Genomic DNA, 21110 nt, shown 5'->3' with positions numbered 1-21110 from the left:
ATTCTCACTTTGGCTAGACTAGATTTAAAAACTACAAAGGCCAAGTTCTGTCCTTGATCTGAGAAGCCCAGGCCTGGCTGCACACTGTGTCAGGGCACGGGAGGAGCGGACTCCCATCTGGAACACTTGCCTGAGGAGGTCAGAGCTCTCTCCTCCACCTCCAATTCCAGCTGGTTATGAAGCACAACTTCAGGACTTGATCTTTTAAAACAGACTCAAGAAGGAGGGTGTGATTCTACTTTAAGGGCAGTCCTCTGGGGGTCACTTCCTATCCTGGAAACGGTCTGCTTCTAAAAAGGATGAGTAGTACTGAATGAACACATGCTGGCAAAGCATACTGCAAGTAATGAGAAAGCCCAGGGCATTCTGGGGTTGACTCTAGGTGTGTCCTGGACATTGCTGTTGGATGGGATGGCGTGGGCGGTAATACTTCCTTGTTACCTGGATTTTCTTAGGAACACTAAACAAAAGCTGGAAAAATTGTGATTTAGAAAAGCACATGATAGACTTAGCTGTGGTCACTCCATCTCCAGGGGGTGGTTCGACATCACAGAGAAGAGCCCCGTTGCTAACAGTTAAGCAGACTGAACCATGAGAGGTTTTCAGTTCTTGAAACACAACAGTGTAAGAGCTGCAACTGTCTTGGGATCTGCATAGATGTGGGTTTTACCTTGGCTGCTCAGAAGGAAGATTACAGTAACGCAGCGGTAGCTGAATACTGAATTGTGCAGCGAAAGCAGCATCTAGCCATATATACTGTGCACGGTAGGCACTCAATAAAATGGACTGAATTAGTGTGAGATTCCAAGGCCGACTAAAGATCCAAAGGACAGATAAGCTTGGCTCTGCCAATGACCAGCCAGGTTGCCCTGGGAAACTCACTTCACTTCTCTGAAACTTCTCAGTTGTTCTACAGTTTTATAACCAGAGACAGTTTGGGGGCTCAGTGGAAACTGCAGTTCCTCTAACTTACTGGGGTGGTTTGTAAATTCTCAATATTTCATTCTGACCCTGAGCTACAGGTAGAGCCTTACACGCTGGCGCCCGTCACCGGAAGTATAGAAGTTACCAGCACATAGCTGCCTGTGACGAGGGACACAGGACTGCAGAGAAGACCATTCATCAGACTGGTAGGAATAATGTACTAGCATTATCTGGATGACGGCTCCCCCACCGCTGGTGTCCTGTTGCTTACTCGTCTATCTAGATGGACTGCGGGATAAAAATGAACCACGCGGTCTGACATTGTAGATGAGACTGAAATGCAAGCTCAATTAACAGAATTAAGGGGGCCGCTCCACCGTGGTGAGTCGAGCTTTCTGTTTCAATGACAGCCACTTTAATCAGAGGGGATCCCAAAGACTAATTCAGAGGCTTATTCACCTCTAGCAAGACTGGTCACTGAAGCATAACTCTTAAGACCTGGTCGATCCAGAAGTGCTGGGCGCATTTGTCTGTGCCTGGTGCTGTGGGTGGGGGAGGGAGAGATGCCTCTAAAATGACGGCATTTTCCTTCAGGGACCTTACATTTGAGATTGGGTGACAAGGCATTTATTCCTTCATTCAACAAGTGTTTCATGGTTCACTACTGTATGCCAGGCACCGTCTGGGCAGGAGTGTAAGTAGGAAATGGCCCCGCTGGCGTCAGGGTGCTTTAGACAGAGTGGGAGGGGAGCTTCTCTGCTGAGGACCAGTGGACAAAGGATTGAGCTAGGCTGGGATCTGGGCGAGTGCTGTACAGGCCAGGAGAAGAGCAGAGGGAAGGACAAGACGTCAAGTGCTGGTGAAACAGGGCGAGTGTGAGGAGGCTGACTCAGTGAGGGCGCGGCGGACCCAGGAAGGCTCCCAAGAGGAGCCCTGGGGCTGTGGCTTAAAGGCTAAGAAAAATGTAAAGGCTGGTGGGGGCAGCCGGCAGCATCTCCAGGACAGTCTCAGTTCCCTAGTGTCTACCGAGGTCACGCTACGAAGCCAGGTGTGGGGATCATTCCAGTCTCCCTGTGCAAACTGTGGCTTTCCTTTCCTTTCTGGTCTCAGTTACATCATCAGGACACAACACAGGTGACAGCAGCGTGACAGCCTGGGGAGGATACTACTGATGAATCAACTGGGAAATTAAGGAAACAGACTAAGAAAAAAAGCCGTCTTCAGACGTCTGTTGTCTTTCATAATTGCCTACAGGAGGATCTAGAGCAGGTGTTCAGTACCTGAAAATCTACGGGTAATTATTTGGCGGCTCAACCCTTGGGTATGCTTGGGTGTAATCCTTTTAACTCTAAGCAGTTTCACAATAACAGGGATTTGACACTTACCTAAATATGATCATTTTGTGTGCTTTAAAGGAGAGAACATCTGTTTTTCTCTGTGCGTTTGCTTCCATAATATCCCCAAACACTCCTGTACTTTCCTCCTATGTAATATCCCCGGAACTAGCGATTTTTCAAAAGGTGCAGACGTTGATCTGCTCAGCTGATGAGCGGTGTGCTGAGACGGGCCCCCTTACACAAAACACGCTGACGGGGCCTCGCAGAGACAGGCTGTTGACTATTCTAAGAAATCTTGGGAGGAGGCAGGGAAGATGGGGACGTGCCATTCCCCCCCAAAACCGGGGCTGCCTTAGGAAACCCAGCTCTTGGCAGGGCCACTGTTCATTAAGCTTCTCGAACTGACCAAAACCGGGCATTCCTGGAGGTGCTCACACTGGTCTCCCCAGGGAGATCCCTCCTGGTGAGTGGCCGCGGGCAGCACTGGGAAGAATCTGCCCGACTTAGGAGAAGCCATTCATCCAAAAACACCAGGTTCACTTTAGGAACAGTTAACAGAAATACCCTGGTGACATCTCAGCTGCTGTGAACAGAAGTCCAAAGGTAAAGCAGCCTTCCTGACTGGTGTGCACCCACCGTACTTCGTGATAACCGCCCAAAGGAGCTACAGGTGGAGAATGGCCACAGTTTGGTTTTCTAGGGGCTGAGAAGCTCATGTCTAAGCTGATGGCTTATGAACCAAAAGGAATATGGGCTCCTTAAGGGGGCAGGCAGGGTGCTGACTTCCTGATTTTGTATTTCTAGTGCTTAACAGGATTTTTACTGTAACAGATGCTCAGGAAAAGCAAGGGGGTAGACGTGAATATAAGCATGCAGGTAGAGAGTCTCTGATTTCTATTTGTGAAAGGGAAGATGTCTAAACAGAGTCTTGAAGCCCCACAAAGGGCTTAATCATTCCTAGTCCGTGTGACTTCACTCTGCACGGACAGTGGGGGTGATACCGGAGGCTCAGAGTCACAGCTCCACACTCCAGCGAAGGGGACGCAGGATGAGAACTGATGGAAGCTTGGACTTCCTTACCTGGGCTTGTGGCCTCCAGGTTGGGGCTTCTAGGACTTTAGTGTGTGCACTGAAGCACCCAGGGGTCTGGGTAAAATGCAGATTCTGGCTTTGTAGATCTGGGGGCTGCATTCTCACCATCTCCCAGGGGATGCTGCTTCAGTCCTGGTACTGCGCCTTGAATAACAAGGTTCTAGGAAAGCCTTTCAGAGTGACGCGCTTCTACCAAAAGCAAGATGCTCTTAGATGGGTCACAAGGAGAAAGGGACTTCCTTTAGGAAGGAAGACTCAGTTTGGGCTAGTCTAACACTTCTTAAACACTAGCCCATCTCCTCAGAGAAAGAGGGAGCAGGAGGTAGTGGAAGGAGTGGGCCCCTAGCCCTCAGCAGGCAACATGGACAAGCACTGGGACCTAGTAACACGGCCTTGTGTCCTCTGCATTTACTGTGTGGCACTGTCTGTCCATGGCGATTGATGCTGCTTTCTGCCCAAGCCACTGGAACAGCATTTCCTTTAAAATAAATTTACCGTAATTTGGATGAGTTAAAGGGAAAGTAATAATGTTTTGGGTAGTGTTCAGATGTAAGAAATAACTGGGCAGATATTCTGGGAGCCCATGACCTTCCAGAAATTATATGGAAGCTCTTAAGACAGTGGAGCATTTTTCCAGGGAGAGACCACAACTTCCATCAGATTCTCAGAGGTGTCAGACACTAAGATAGAACTAAGGTCCACTCCCATAAAGTTAAGTTTAACTAAATACCAAAGACTTGTTGACACCCTACTCCCTAAATCTAGCTCCTGACATACTTGATAGCTTTTTCAAGACCTCTACTTTGTCACGGTTACAATGATCATCAACAAGTGGTAGTGTCCTTAGAATCCCTCACACCACACAGGAACATGAACTCAAAATGGCTTCAACATAAGATAAGCCACTATAAACCTCTTACGAGAAAACACAGGCAAAACGTTCTCTGACATAAATCTCAGCAATGTTCCCCTAGGGCAGTCTGCCCAGGCAATAGAAATAAAAGCAAAAGTAAACAAATGGGACCTAATTAAGCTTATAAGCGTCTGCAAAGCAAAGGAAACCATAAGCAAAAAGACAACCTATGAAATGGGAGAAAATATTTGTAAAAGATGAGACTAACAAGGACTTAATTTCCAGAATATATAAACAGCTCATACAACTTAACAAGAAAAAAACCACCCAATCCAAAAATGGGCAGAAGACCTCAACAAGCAATTCTCCAATGAAAACATACAAATGGCTAACAGGCACAGGAAAAAAATGCTCATTATCACCAATTATCAGAGAAAGGCAAATCAGAATTACAATGAGGTATCACCTCACACCAGTCAGAACGGTCATCATTCAAAAGTCCACAAATGATAAATGCTGGAGAGGGTGTGGAGAAAAGGGAGCCCTCCTACACTGTTGGTGGGAATGGAGTTTGGTGCAGCCGTTATGGAAAACAGTATGGAGATTCCTCAAAAGACTGAAAATAGACTTACCTTATGATCCAGCAATCCCACTCCTGGGTATATTTCCAGAGGGAACCTTCATTTAAAAAGATACATGCACCCCAATGTTCACAGCAGCACTATTTGTAATAGCCAGCACAGGTAAACAACCTAAATGTCCATGGACAGATGACCGGATAAAGAAGCTATGGTGTATTTATACATTGGAATACTACTCAGCCATAAAAAATAATGAAATAATGCCATTTGCAGCCACATGGATGGACCTGGAGATTGCCATTCTAAGTGAAGTAAGCCAGAAAGAGAAAGAAAAATACCATATGATATCACTTATATGTGGAATCTAAAAAAACAAAAAAAAGACAAACTTGCTTACAAAACAGAAACAGACTCACAGACATAGACAACAAACTTACAGTTACCAGCAGGGGAAGGGGGTGGGAAAGAATACATTGGGAGTTCAAGATTCACAGATACTACCTAATATATGTAAAATAGATAAACAAGTTCATACTGTATAGTATTTAGTATCTCGTAGTAACGTATGGTTAAAAAGAATATGAAAACAAATATATGTATGTTCATGTATGACTGAAGCATTGTGCTGTACACCAGAAACTGACACACTGCTAAGTGACTATACTTCAATTAAAAAATTAAAAATACATACATAAATAGCACCGTTGTCCTATAAACATTATTAAATAGCCATTCTCCTTGCAAAGCAGTGTTCCAGAGAACTTACGAATCTTAATAATGACTGTTAGAAAGAGACCAGGACGGTCCTCGTACCTCCAGCTCCAGTTCCTCCCTGTCCATCTCCTGATGGATGCCTCCCATGTAGTCATTTGGATCGTAGTACTCGTGGGCTGAGGGATGCCTGCGAGAGATGAAAGATCTTTAAGGCCCAGCTTCCAGTGAAAAATACCTCTTCTCATCACCCATCACAAGGCCTGCTTTTAGAGCCTAAGGTTCTAAGTTCTCTTCTCTCCAGTGGTGCTTCCCGGCACAGTCAGACCTCCCTTCTAACAGTTCCATCATTTTCACCAAAGTCCTTTCCCTGGAAGAAGGAGTTAAGATGCCGGGTGAGAATGGGGCTAGTTCTTCGAGTCTATATGACTAATTTCTAGCTCAGTCTCTAGGAAGGAGACAGACTCCTGTTACTACGCATGCCTTGAGTGTTAGATTGTTCTCTCTGGGGAGAAAAAGGCTCTACTTTAGGCAACACGTAAAGATGGGTGCTGGCCTCTGAGACAGGTTCAGAGGGCTGTGACTGCCACTGGTATGCTATCATGTAGGAGAGTGTCTTTCCTGAATTTTTTGTCTCTTAGCAAGAAATATGTCTGACATCACAACCCAGTATGCATGTATGTGTAGGTAACATATGTGCATACGTGCATAAAATGCGTGTGTTTGTGTGTATGGCACACCACACACAGACACATTGCTAGGAGAATAGAAGCCTGCCATTTCTCTAGGTTAACATGTGTAAAACACAGTTCACAGAACCCACCACCTCTTTGGAAACACCATTAATGGAATCCCTAGGAGCAAAGGCAGTGGGAATGTAACACGCTTGGTCAGGTCAGCAGCTCTGAAAGGTGCCAGATGCAGACGGAAAACTTCAGCCTGACTGTTGGCTGGGGACCCAAACCTTCACGTTCTCAAAGCTCAGTGCAGCAATCCACAGGCCCTGGTCTTCCCAGCCAGGCACTTAATTTTGAAACAGCAGACCGTATATGAGTGGTCACTGAAACGGGGGATGGCTTTCAATTTACTGGACCCATTGGGCAAACACACAGCCTGCACTTAAGGGGCTGTGAGCACAGCAGAGGCTGCTGGAAGGCCTGGGCTCACGGTAACACTCTACGTTCAGTCTGGATGTGCGCCCCTGCGATCCTCTGACCCTGCAGCCAGGACCCAGACGGGGCTGACCTCTGGGGTCTTCTGACATTTCTCAAATCGCCCCCTGGGGCTGAGTCATGTCATATTAACTAGACTGAAGAGGAAATGGAAGGGTTTGGCTTCTAAAAAGCCTGTCACCATGACAGTTCAACATTTTAGAGTCAGGAGTAGCTTTAAAGGCCTCATCTATATGAGCCGCAGTTTGGGTCTACAACGTCAAGTAACTGGTTTGAATGACCGTAGCCAGTGAACTGTCTGGTGGTTTTGTAGCGACTGGGATGCTACAGAGTACTGCAGTGAGGATCTGTGAGTTGAGATGAGGCAGACCTGCATTCAGTCCAGCTGCCAACCTGTGCTGAGCAGCGCCGCTGAGCCTGCAGGTCCTGGTTGCACAGAAGGGATAGTCGTGAGAAATGGCTAAGAGGACAGAGCCTGCACACAGCCTTGTGCCTTCTGAGTGTCAGACGGGTACCCTTCCTCTACTGTTACACGCTGTCATCTGCAGCCAAATTCACTTTGTCAAGCCTGGGGGTTTGCCCCGGGTTCTGCTAACAGCAAACCATCAATCCATCAAACCATGGGATGAAAGGCCAGCCTCTGTCTGGAGTCTGACAGAACAATGGGAAATGTGCACTCACTCCAGCTACTGAGTTACTAATAGAAATCCGACAGGTATCACCCAGCTTTTCTCTAGAAGAGGTGAGAAGCCCACTGAAATAAGGTATCAGGGCAATGATCTGAACCAGGAGCAAGACAGGAAGAGACAGGAGGGACTCTAACGTCAGCTAGAGAGGCTAAGCTGGGGAAGCAGACCCCCTGCCCACAGATGTGCAAAATCACCTGCCAACAGCCACGTTCAGCTGGACATCTTTTAAGCCACTGGTCCGCCTTAGAAAATTTCTTGCTCTTCATTGTTTTCCCCTACATATTTTACATCAGGCACTAAGCTAATGATGGTTACTGCTGTCATTTTCAAGTGCTTGCCATATGCCAGGCTGAGAACTTTCCATATGCATTTCATTCAGTCCTTCAACAACCCAGCGAGATAAGTATTCTTACTATGGCTAGCCCTATTTTAATATATGGAAAAGTAAGCTCAGAGAAATAAAGTAAATGACCCAAGCTGCACAGCTAGAGATTAGTTTGAGAGTCAGGTTTGTCCACCTTGAAGGCTCTGAACTACTCGATGTCTCCGCTCGATCACACAGGTGAGAGGAGAGTCGCGTGTGAAGCAGGGGACGTGGTGCACGGGATCAGGCTGCTACTGACTCGGGAAGTGCTGTACTTAGGAGGCAAGCGTGGACTTAACTGCACGGAGCTAGGCTGCGAAACAAGACCAAAGAAAGCCGGCGCTCAACCTCCAGGGCTCTTTCCTCACAACTTACCTTGTTGTCTGTTTAAAAGAACCATCAGTGTTCCCTCGCGTCATAACCACCCAACCTCCCCACTGCCATTTGTGGTGATTAAATTTCATTCTGAAACAACTTTTACGACATTTGTAAGTAATTTTGTTCTTAGAATATAATTTGAGAAACTCCGCTCCAGGGTTGTAATAAAGTAATTAATATGTCGGAGCGGTTTTGAGCAGGATTCAATTTATTGCCTCCATAAACAATAAAGTGGAACACGGGCAACTTGGAGGGAAATTGTAAGATGTGTTCATTTTGTTTTCACCACGTGGAACGGGAAAAAAGCCAACTTCCCCGTACTTCTGTGCCCCACTTAAGACATTCCCCACGCACCAGACTGTTACTTACTCCTCAGGCAGGAGGTAGGGGTCCAGCACAGGCGGGGTGGGCGACGACATCTTAGTAAGAGCCATGATGTGCTCAAAGGTGATGTCGGTCTGGGTTCCCGTGTCCACCATCTGTGACTCTGATGGAGCCGTGAACATTTTGGTTCGAGGCGTTCTCCTCAACACCTGTACCACGATGGGTTCTTTGGCCGTCTTGAAAGCTTCCACAGCCTGGTCATGAGTTGCTCTGGATAAGTCTTTGCCGTTGACCTGTGCAAAAATATTTAGAGTGACAGAGGATTATAGTTAAGCAGAAGTGGAAAGAAGTTTTCGTGTGCAAGTAGCAGAAAGGAAAACTTGGGGGTGTCAGAGAATTTCACTTCTTTCTCTGAGGTTTCCCAAGGATTGCCTGGTGGGGAGTGGGTGAGTCTGGGGGAGCAGATCTGACATGAAATAATAAATCATGGTGGGGAAGTCTTGGCTTCCTACTGGAATGTCTGAAACAACTTCATCACCCCCTCATCTTGTCTGCGAGAGAACAGAGCAGCCTCAGGCTCAAAGCCTTCATCAGGCAGTAAGTGCTGGCCAGAACTTAATGACGTTGCTGTGCTTTAATGGTGTGTATTTTCCTGGTTCGTGTCAGGTGACATTAGTTTTCCTTCTATGGAAGAGACATGATGTTTCCTTCTAAAATGAATGCCTTTGCTTTTCGTTAAATAAGTCAGTGGAAAACACGAAGTAAATGATCACACAGGCCATAGGTGGACAGGGCAGGCGGACAGGAGGAACTCACATGCCCGCCATGTTGGCCGCTGTTTGGGAAACAACCTCTAGCTTCACTGCTGTGCTGTTTCCCACCGCGTGTGGTGAGTTCCTTGCCACTGCTGTGCCCCCGGTGCCTGTACTGACTGCCCACTGCCCACTCGTGACTTAAATCATGATACCTCTTAAGAGTTCTCTCATCACAGTCCTGGGAAGTCAGCGGGGCCACGAGCGCATTCATCTCCCTCCCCTCCCAGCCACAAATAAACCACATGAGATCACCCTGCTAGTTACTGGTGGGTCAGAATATTGGATGCTGCATCCAGGATTCTTTCCAATGGTAGACTCCAAGCTAACTGAACACAGCTATCTTTAGAATGGCTTACACAAGAGGAAATAGAAGGCAGAACCTTATTTCTAGACAAGGAAGTCATTCCAAGCAACACGGAAGCCCAACTATATAATTTACCTTTCCTGTCCCATCTCCCACAGCAAAGGAACATGACATGGTGTTCCAATAGCTTGATGGTGTCTAATGATTGCACTTGCTTGAGAGTTACCAGGCTGTGAAATATTTTCATATTATTCCCCACGTGGTGGGTCTACTTTTTAAAGTCAAATACAAAATGATGGTATAGGAATCATATTCTGCACAATGTATGTTTGCTGAAGTTCCTCAGCTTCTCAAATCTTCTCTGGACAGGCACAATGACAAAATCATGTCATTTGCTTATAAATGCCAAAGCGAATACTGACCCTTTTCCTGTCTGGCATCTACATTTCCCGCCTTAGCATCGTGTACTTTGAAGCACACTGATGATTTGGTCCATCCACTGAGGTAGGGCACTTCTGTCCAAGCAGAACCCAAGTACTGATTATGCAGCTGTATCTCTATTTTTTCTAAACCCTTTCACTCTGGCCCTACAGGGACAAGCACTCTCAGGTTGGAGTGCCTTGTAAACTACTGTCGGGTTGAGGAATAGATGTCAGATTCTTTCCTTGTAAGGAGGCCTGAATGAATCATGCCAGCGGAGATTATTAATGATCTGGATTCCATCCACTTAAGTAATTTACTGTCATCATGAAGGAGTTAGGCAGAACAAGAACTCTGGGCTGCAAACCGACTCAAGTGTGCCAGTTAATAAGTGAGTGGCTGAACCATCAAACTCTTAAAATTGCTCACCCAGGAGGACTGGGAACACCAGGATTCAACACCACCGCTGTCTTCCCTTTCCTTCCATTGAGGAAAGAATGAAAGGACACAAAGGAATTCTTTTCTAGCTGTCCAAATCAGCTGAGCATCCTGACTTCTTCCCTGCCCAGAGCCTAGAGCGCTGAGGGCTTGAGAATGAGGTGGGGACAAGGCAACGGAGCACAAGATGGAGCGCAGTGAGTTCACGCTGCGGCCGAGCTACCTGAGCCTGACTTTCTATTACTGCGTCTCCCCAAGAGTCATACCCTATAGGAATTCATGATGCAACAGTAAATTTCTCCCTGGATTAAATTAATGCTACAGATAGCATCCTTAGGGGATGTCAGTTTGGCCAATGCCAGGTCATCACTCTCGGAATGGCTTGCACTAAAGGTAGGTTTACCCACAGTGAACTCAGACACGAAGACTTTTGAATCGGTTGTGTCAAATCTGTGTTTTCTTTCTATAAATACAAGGCCTTTTGCAAAAAGGGAGTGAACATGGGATTTTCCTCTAGGAGTCTTTTAACAATTGTGTCTAAAAAAAAAAAAAATCCATCCTAGGAGTCTCTCCTTTTATCCACACAATTAGGTCTTGGAAATATCACAGCAGAAAGGTCAGCTGCCGGATAAAAAGCTTCCCTCCTCGTTCCTCCTGCTTCCTCTCTGCTAAGTAAGAGAGCTTGGATTTTGTTTTCTTTCCACCAAACCAGAGAGCGTTCCCTCTGGGGGAGACCCGAGGTATGGATTTAACTGGCTTTCGCCTCTCACGGCGGTCTGGTTTCTATCACTCAGCGATCAGTTTAGGCGTGGCTGTGCGCCGTACTTCTGGTGGACAGGAAGGGGCATATGTCAGATTTGTTCATTCTTAACAGGACACGAGATACGACTGGCCCTTCTCTGCCTCTGGGCAAGCTGTCTGCGTGTGTTGCTTGGACTCACAGGAGCATCTTGGTACCATGCTGGGAGCCGGGTCTCTGAGGCCAGGTTAATACACAGAGGGATGCGGGGCAGAAAACTGGAGAACTGGGGTCTCTTGATGATTATCATTGAGCAGATGAACTGACTATGCTTAGAACCTCTTAACCCCAAACTTCTTGTCACATTTGGTAATACAATCTGCAATACTTTAGGCCACTGTAACTTGGATCTTAACTGCCTGTAGCCCAAAACATCCTGACAGGTGTAGGCATCACACAGATGTAAAGTTAGGCAGGAATGTGTTATTTGTTCCTATAGACACTGATCTGTAAAAAAACGAGTGAAAATGCTTTTTTGACTAGGAGTATATCTTACCTATTGCTTTACTTGTAAAGGTGTTACAACCAATGCTAGAACCACTGAGATGCTCATATGGTACCTAGAAAATTAAACAGCAAGGACCTGCCTGCATCAGTCTAAGCTGAGATGATTCTCAAGGGCAGAGGCTCCCCTGTGTCTTGGTGCACACAATTACGAACGCAGGACTGCTTTTCTGAATCAGTCCAACTGTGGGAACTGTTACTAAAAGACGTCAACGCGGCAATATCCATAACATCCCTATGGCCTCAGATGCAGAGACAGAGTAGAGGGAAACCCAAGAGGAGGCCCGAGACTTCAGGGAGGCTGTGAAATGCCCGCCAAACCCCCACCAGAACATCAACCCTGCTTAAGGTTCCACAGGAAGGCATATCTGACTGTTGGGCCCGAGGGAGCAATTTCAGAAGCCCAGTGCCACATGCATGTTAATCAGACCCGTTCAGACATGCCCCTCCACGGGCCAGGTGACCTCCTCCTTTCTTACAGCTCAGGAGTGGAGTGCCCAGGGGCTGCTACAGTGATCAGACCACTGTTGTTTTGGGCCATTTATTCTCCGAGTCTCAAGTTTCCTCATGTGCAAAATAAATGTAATTATAGTGTCAGGCCTCTTAGGGTTATTATAAAGTTTAATGAGATAATCTACTTTATAGCCTAGCATGCAAATAATAAGGATTTACTAAGATACCAGTGCCACTGGGGCTCCTACCCCAAAATAGTCACATTTTCCCAGGAGAAGACAGTCTCCACATCAAAGAAGCAAAATGCAGCCTAGTTATGTGGTCTTAAGAGACATTTGCGCACTGAAAGGTGTCTTTTATTTCTCAGGGAGGTTCCCAGCCCAAATGTTCCTGGGCGACCTACCAACATATACATTACTATTTTCAGCCCGCAGGTTGGGATTCTCCGAGGGGGGTGCAATAGATAAATTTTCCGGGACTTGACCCCTGCCACACAAGCTTCTTGACAAGGTATTTTAGGCATCATTACATTCTCTTAAAAGATGATGAGACAAAGCAAGGAGTTTACTATCCAGACAATCCATTTTTGCAGCCAAATTTGTTTTGAATTACCTTGTGCACATAACACTTATTACACTGTCATCCTGGAATCACATCACTGAGAGAGTTAGCGAGGTGATGACTCCGGTGCACGCCGTCAGCCAGCCGAGAATGACAACCTTTATTCCCGGGATTAGCATTACATGTACATTACACAAAACGGCGCTGATGATGGCTGCAATTACAGGAGGGATGTTCATCCCGTGACGTTTGGCCCAGTCAAATTAAATATCATTAACTCGCCCAATTGAGCAGATTGCTTTTAAAACAGTTTATGCAGCTCTAAAACCAAGTAAATGGAATGTTTTGGAAGAAGAAATGCTGATTGCAAACTTTATTATAAATTAAATGCTTTAGTTATTCACCTAAGGCTCTGGATGGTCCCCTGGGACGTAGGTGCAATTAGGGTGGAAAATCCAACCAGTTTGTCTCAGGGCACACATCGCTGCTGCAAATATGACTGGACACTAAAGAAGTCCTTTAGTGTAAGGTCTGCAGTGACAAGACAGACCGTGATGCTGAGGGCGTGGACTGATTCCTTCCTGGTTGTCTTTAAGCCTGGGTACCAGGACTGTGGCTCTTTGTATGAAGTGCTCATGACGACGTTTTCCACAGTCCTGAGAACTAAGCAAAGCTTGTGTGTTTTTCCACTTTGGGGTAGATTTCATTGAACATCCATCTGTCCATCTTTCACTCATTCACCATTTACTGAGGTTATTTAGTGAGACTTATTCCCCTCCTGGCTGATGAGATGCCACTTGGAAACATTTCTTGGGGAAAAAATTAGGCCATAGCACGTGGGAGCCACTTAAGAAATGGTCAGATGGAGCGCACTGTGGGTAGCACTTCACTGGGGCACCTTACTGAGGGATTTGATCTGGTCAAGGAGGCCAGGTTGATCTGAGACTGTGCACACTGGAGCACTAATTGAGCCCATGACCTAGAAACAGTCTTGGTTTTCACTGTCTACCAATAAATTCCATTGATAAAACTATTGTCATACACTTAAAAAAAAATCTCCTTTCGGAACAAAAGCCAGAAAGCTTTTAAAATTCCCTACAACATAATTGTAAGCAGTTCAGGATATTTTAAAATATAGTTGGAAAAGTCATACCATACTCTCTCCGTATTAGAAAGCAAGTTTCTGTTTATGGGAAGACGAGGATCAGCGTACCACCATCACCTCGATTTCTATTACATGTGCAAATGACCTCGGTATGAAGTGCTAATGCAATTTTAAAACCAGCCTACTATAAATTATGCCCCAGGCTAAAACCCAACTTTTATAGGGTTCATTTAATTAAATACAGGGGCAGTGATTTCATTCTGTAAAATATCACACCTCTGTTTTCAAACTAATTAAAACTTAGATTCCACTGGAAGCAATAGACGATACTAAACCACATACGGAAAAGTGAAAGGTTTCAAGCCCTGACTTAGGCTGGATTTTAAAAAGATCTTTTTTCATTCAGGGAACTCCTGTCTGTCTTAATTTATCTCAAATTCATAGTCTGCTCTGGGCCTTATAAAGGGAAGGCCAGCCTGCCTAAAATGCAGGTATTATGGCACTTAGGAAGGAATATGAGTCTTAATGAATGAATGTATCTCAAATTAATGTCCTTCTGCAGAAAGCGCTCACTGTAGAGATCTGTATGGATAAACAGACTCTGCTCACATAGACCTGAAATCCTACGTGGTAAAACTTCCATCTGTACGGGTGCGCTTGGTTTGCAGTAGGGACCGCGGTGGGGTTTGTCCACAGTCATTTCTAAACAGGTCCTGATGTTATGTCCCTAGGTTTAGTGTTTCTTTAACTGGAAGATTCCCCCCTAATTACACTCTGAGCATCCTGCACGGATGAATTTAGAGCCTGGGAAATTGTCGTATTAGAGAAGTCTTCCTTGTGTCTAACTGAAACCAGTCAGGTTTTAAAGTCCTTTACTTATTTTCCCTAAATCCTGGTGTCCCAGTGATGAAAGAGACGACATGTCTTAAAGACAGAGGCTAAAAATCATGTATGTATTCAGATTAAAAAATACTAGTCATGAAATATTGTAAGATGCTTAAGGTAAAAATCCTACCTTTATCAACAAAATCTTGCTTATCTATGTCGGAAGCCTTGATAGCATCACCCTCAAATCCCACTGTAAACGAGAGTGCAGACATCCATCAAATTACAGTATATTTGAACCACTTCTGGTGGGGTGAGACACACAGGGGTCTGAATCCCTGCTCCACCAATTTACCAGGTATGTGACTTCAGGTAAATTATTCTACCCTGTGTGCCCCAGTGTCCTCCGCTGGAAATGGGGGATATTAAAGGAATTACCTCCTTTTGTGACAATTAAAGATCTTAGCACAGGGCCCAGTGTTAGCTGTGGTTACAGCCCTATGAACCTGGACCAGCTACCCACCTCGCCTTGTCTCTCATCTATAAGTGGAGGTGTGAAGACGGGTTGAAAGGACTTAGAAAGGAGTTGGGTTCATAGTCACCACTTTTCCAGGAGATGCTGGCCCACGTGTGGCTCCTAAAAATCCCAGCTGCCAAATTTCCATAAAAACTTTACTGCAAATAAATCACATAAGAATACCCATAAAAAAGATTCTATAGTCTACTCATTTATGGGGAAAAGGAGGCCTTTTCAGGACCCCGGCATCCATCTCAAGGATGTCACACACTGAACTCTAAGTACTGGGTGTCAGCGCTGGGCCAGGCACTGTGCTCAGTACTTTTTTTTTTTTTTAAATTGAAGTATAGTCAGTTTAAAATGTTTTGTTAACTTCTGGTGTACAGCATAGTGATTCATTTATGTGTATATCTTCATTTTAATATTCTTTTTCATTCCAGGTTATTACAAGATATTGAATAAAGGTCCCTGTGCTATACAGTAGAACCTTGTTATTTAAATATTTTATATATGCTAAGTATTTTATATGGACAGTCTCATCCCATTTCACAATAAGAAGGTCACTGGTGAGGTAAGTGGTATTACCTCTCCTTTTACAGACAAAGAAATAAAAGCCCGGTGAGGAGTTTAAGCAGCTTCCTACAAGTTGTGCAGCTCACGAGCAGGAGAGGTGGGACTGGAACCAGGTCTGCCCACCTGCGCATGCGCGCTCTCACCCCTGGGCAGCACAGCTGGCGTGCTCTGACCTGGCCTCAGCCCCACAGCAGAGGAAGTGTGAACAGCTGATTACGCTGATCCCAAGAAGGGAGGGTGGGGTGAAAAAGCGTCATCAGCAAGAGTGGGGTGGACCCCAGACAAGGACAGTGAGTCTCCAGTGGGAAGAACACAGATCCTCCCCAGAGGAGGACACTCACTGGACGTGCCCTGGGGGTATGGCGCTGCTGGAGGGGTGGGCCTCCGTCAGCTGAGCTTACCCAGGAGCTCACCGTGGTGTTGGGACCATGCTTAATGAGCAGAGAGGAAAGAACACTAGTTTTAGATGTTCACTAACCCACCCCCTTCCTAATTACTTGCAGAGAAGCTGAAAGCAGAGGGGAACCTATTTCTTCTCTTAATCCCTTTCTTACTAACATGTCTCATCAAATTTTAGCACATCTCGTCCTACGAACATGAACATCCACGTCCCAGGGCATTTTGTGAAGTCCTGGCAGTGGAACACTATTTGAAATAGTCCAATTAGGGCAAAAGGAGTCTTTTGTTAAAAGAGAAAACTCGAGCAGTAATGAAATCTGTAGCATCAGGCTTTTGGAAGCTTTTGAATCTTAAAGAGGAGTCAGGCCAAGAAAGCTAATTTTGAAAAATGCTTACTGGCCTTAATGGCCGCCCCTTTATTTGCTTCTCTTAACAGGATTGTGAAATTTCCTGACTATCTCTACACAACACAAAGGTCAGGTAACAAACTAGTGAACGTCAGAAAGAAAATTAAAGCTAAAGTTGATTTCACTTCAAATAGAATTTCCTGGCGCTCATGGACCTGTGTAGCCTCAAATAGTGGTTGGGAATCTCTCTTTGTTCTTTTTTTGTTTTCCATTTTCTATCCAAAGACATAAAATTATGATGTGTATCACTTAGACGAAAACTAATTCTGACTCCTGCATCGCCAGCTATAGTTCATCTAGTGAGTTTCAGACAGATTAGTAAAATTTCCATTAAAGTGACAGTGACAGGCTCCTCGAATAAAACGACATAAAGATTAAATGTAGTCTTAGGGGTTTAAAAAAAATCAACTGGAAAGGGCCTGGTGTCAGAATAAAAATAAAACTACCACCGAATGTGGAGAGAATGGCTAGTTTTTCTTTTGTCTCCCTACTGTAGTAATTATTAGTTGACTTGTCCACAATCACCCTTCTAAATAAATTATGATCTATCTTCTCAAATACCTCCAATTTCCAAAGAAGCATATTTAGAAGTTCTACATTGGCGGAAAACTAGAAAGTATGGCTGGAATTCAAAGTGTCATGCAAAGACCACAGCTAGGGGGGAGGGTCTAGCTCAAGTGGTAGAGCATATGCTTAGCATGCACGAGGTCCTGGGTTCAATCCCCAGTACCTCCTCTAAAGTAAATAAATACATAAGTAAACCTAATCACCCCCAACAACAAAAACAACAAAAAAACAAAGACCACAGCTACTTGACAGTACACATCCTTTTACTTCTTTGAGCGATAAATGTCTAATACTTCTGATTATTTTCTCTGGACCACACACCATGGGTAGGCAATGTACATTCAATCACTCATTTGTGTGCATTCAGCACATGAATAATAAATACTGAGAATGACTATGTTGCCCAATACCATTATTGAAACCTCACTGCATTAGTGAGCAAAACCAGTAATGGGAGCTGCCCCCAGGAAGTTCCTAGTCTGGTTAAAGAGACATGCTGACAATCCCCTAACTCAGGGAAGGAAATAGAACCTGGCAGAGATAGAGGGGCAGGTGTTAGGAAGAGGGAGCTCCACTGAGGAAGACATGTTGAAGACAAATCAGAAGACATGTTAAAGATAAATCAGGATTTATGTGGGGAGGAAGAGAGGAGAGAGTATTCCAGACAGAGGGAGCATCATGTGCAAAGGCCCTGTGGCAGGAAGAAACCTGGTCCACATGAGGGTCAGGACAGGAGGAACAGAGATGCTTATGTGATGAGACTGGAGGGGTGGGCAGGCACAGACCATGCTGACTCTCAGAGGCTATAGGTAGGACTTTGGTTTTGAGATGAGTTAAGAGGGGGTAGAGAATTGACAGGAAAGGATACGTGTTCAGATTTGCATCTGAGAGACACAGTCACAGCACTGGCTGCTGTGTGAAGAATGGACTGGAAGAGGCTAGGAAGAAAGTGGCGGAAGTGGCCCAAGCAGACCAAAGAGATACTTAGGAATGGAGCCCTCCCCACCCCCATGTTATTTCCATTTTGACAGGAAGCTGAGACTCTAAGGGACTTGCCTCAGGGTTCCAGAGCTATTAACTCATTTCAAAAACTTGAAATGAGTAAGGACCTAGGCAGGTTCTGGGTTTCTAGAGAACTTGTGCGGTTCTGCTGCTGGATTCCTCCCTAAACACAGGCTCCCTGTAATGGCCAGGGCCCTAAGTCCCCACTCCTTCTTGGGGGCTTTCCTCACAAGTTCCTGTGGATGTTCACTACTTGCTGTCCTTGCCCGGACCTCAGCTACCCATCATTGCTGGACACTTTGCTTCCTAAGACTCTGGAATCCTACATCTCCACCCCTTTGCTGGAAAACCACAACAAGGTTAGATTACAGGAGGAAGAATGGTTTATTGTGATGGCTGATTAATAAAGCTACTCAGTCTCCTATCCCAACAGTCCCCTGCGAAATGTGACACGTTCCTCACCTTCAAAGAGGGCAGCTCCACCCACTGGCTCCTGAAACTCTGTTCTTCGCATAAAGTATCCCACATTATTGGTGTTTAAGAACTGTATTAAAAACCCAAACCATGTCCACTTACAGATTTCCTGGATTCTTAGTTTTGACCCTTCTTGGGCATCAGGAGTTCCAAGTGGTATTATGCTGGGTAATTGTTGGCATTTACATTATGAAATTTTCTCTAATCTGCTCATGATCAGAACTAGGAAGGAAAAGAAAAATTGCAGAATTGGAGCCTGCGGTTAGCAGGGCAGCCCTTGTTGCTCAGATGTGCTCAGAGTGGGAGCAGGTCTCCATATTTCATTCTGACATCATCACTGTGGACAGTGATGCTGTGTGGCTGGGGACAGGCACCATTTCACTGCTTATCTAGTTGACATAATTAAAGCATAGAAACTAACCTTGTATTCATCCTGAGCCTTGACAAAATTCTAAATTTTTAATTGCAAACTGTTGCTCAGCTTGTTGCAGAAATGTAGGTTAGAGGAGAAAATAGTTGCCTCTTTTCTGTGGGGCTGAAATCTATTTCTAAATTTGAATCAAATGTCCAAAAAAAGCCAACCTTCTATATATAAGATCTTATGGTAGCCCACAGAGAAAAAAATGTGACAATGAATATATATATGTTCATGTATAACTGACAAATTGTGCTCTATACTGGAATTTGACACAACATTGTAAAATTATTATAAATCAATAAAAAAATGTTAAAAAAAAAAAGCCAACCTTCACCCCACCAGCTCATGTTCCATCTGTAAGACACATAAATATCCCCTCTAGGAGTGCTTTCAAGCAATAATGAATCCAGACCTAACTTTACTGGATTGACAAAATGTTCATACTTTGCTGAGACCCTCTCTTACAACTGGAGACCAGGAACAACTTTACATCAATAGATTGTATAAATTCTAAGTTCTTGCCACTCGGATATGCAGTTACCTGACAGTGGCTGTGAGGAATTAATGCAGACTTCTGAAAATGCTGGGTTTGAAAGAAGAACCAATGAAAATAAGTGAGAATAACTGACTCTGGAGGCATCTACGGTGGAAGAAACAGAAACCGGGAAGATTTAGAACCTTTATGAATCAAAAATAAACTTATGTTGGGACTTCTTTCTCAAAGATTTATAACTGTGATTTATAAATGGCACAAAAAGAATAATGATGACATCCTTGGATATTAATCAGCTCTAAAATAGGAAATAAAATGACTCACCCTCTTGACTTCACAGGCACCGAAGGGCTTAAAATATGACCACATTATAATAATTGATCCTCGCTTTTTTGGTGATTAAACTCTGGGAAATAAGAATGGCCAAATAATCGTGTATGTCAGCTGCACAGGACACCTAGCTTATAGGAGGCCTGTGATAAGTTTGTGGAACCGAAGAGAAATAAAAAATAAAATTCAAGATAATCATAGAAACTATGAATGGATTAAAAACACTAAATCACAAACACATGAATTTTGTAACTGGTAGATGATGGGACAGTAAGATAAAGTAGACAAAATATAATACTTTTTTCAAAAGAAACCATGAGTCCTTTCTGGGCTTCAGTTTCCTCAACTGTAAAAGGGGGGCTTAAAAGGGGGGCTTACTCTAGACTGATGATGATTTATACTGCTGGGTGAATCTCACGGGACCCTGAGGTCCTCCTTGATCATTTCAGATTGCCCATCACCTGGCTGGGTGCCTGCCTGCCTCTCTAGACACAGTTCCACTGTCCCCTGCTCCAACAATCCTGTCACATCCCGGGAGCAAGACTTGTGCCCCCAAATACTTTCACATCCTCTGGATACTCAGTTAAAACCTCTTGATTTCATTTTCCTGCTGTCTGTTTTGATTACACAGAACTATCCCATCAGGGTAGCAGGTCCTTTCAAACATCCCCCCCAACTCTCAGGTCCAGCAGGGGGCAGAGAGGAGATGAACTCCTCTGCCTACGGCCACCTGGAGAAACTGTTTAGATGACAAAATGACCTTGAGTATGTTCCAGAACAGAGAGCAGTGGAGTTCTCCAGCGAGGGGCTGGCCAGCGCCCCCTTCTGAAATCTCTCCTCTGCTGTTACATCGGTAGAGAGTTTTAATAACGAAACAGAAGATGGTAATTTTCTGAGAGGAGGGCGAATACAACTATTTGCAGGGGCACAGGAATTGGTGTGAGGACTCTAGTCCCCAGGACGGAGAAGAACGTGCAGCATTTTCTAAGATGATTTATGAGACGTGGGCGGAACTTGCTAGAAACCTACTAGGAGCAAATCACTTGGGAAGGAATTAATGAAGCAAACAAAACACTTGATAATGCAATGAGAATAGGAGGAAATGTAGGGTTTTTCCAGAGAGAGAGAAAGGCCAGTCTGTGTACATGATTTTGATTATGTCAAATTAGAGCTGGAAGTAATAATATGGGCTCCTATTTATTGATACGAGTGTGTAACTCTAAAAGCCTTTTAAAAAATCTGTAATTACAAAACACATATCCCCTCACTCCTGGCATTAGC

At 44.8% G+C, this 21110-nt stretch overlaps 1 protein-coding gene and 1 long non-coding RNA gene across 4 annotated transcripts in view; one reads left to right on the top strand and one right to left on the bottom strand.

Moving 5' to 3' along the window:
* PDZRN3 (PDZ domain containing ring finger 3) overlaps positions 1 to 21110 on the bottom strand; it is a 217229-nt gene that overhangs the window by 10159 nt on the left and 185960 nt on the right. For 2 of the 3 annotated variants that reach the window (XM_031470739.2, XM_064496310.1), the window contains 2 exons: positions 8471 to 8718; positions 5601 to 5688 (listed from right to left, as the gene is read on the bottom strand). In XM_031470739.2, the coding sequence (XP_031326599.2) occupies positions 5601 to 5688; positions 8471 to 8718 (336 nt within the window). Of the gene's footprint in view, positions 1 to 5600; positions 5689 to 8470; positions 8719 to 9241; positions 9365 to 21110 lie in introns of those variants that run through there. The other variant, XM_064496309.1, reaches the window with a different exon arrangement.
* LOC105095274 (uncharacterized) lies at positions 1066 to 8143 on the top strand. Its single transcript, XR_837737.3, has 3 exons — positions 1066 to 1130; positions 2035 to 2218; positions 7922 to 8143. It is a non-coding gene; the product is annotated as an uncharacterized LOC105095274 (long non-coding RNA).

Source organism: Camelus dromedarius, chromosome 17 (assembly GCF_036321535.1).
Source record: "Camelus dromedarius isolate mCamDro1 chromosome 17, mCamDro1.pat, whole genome shotgun sequence".
NCBI classification, from domain to species: domain Eukaryota; kingdom Metazoa; phylum Chordata; class Mammalia; order Artiodactyla; family Camelidae; genus Camelus; species Camelus dromedarius.
This window is presented reverse-complemented; position numbering and strand designations above follow the sequence as displayed.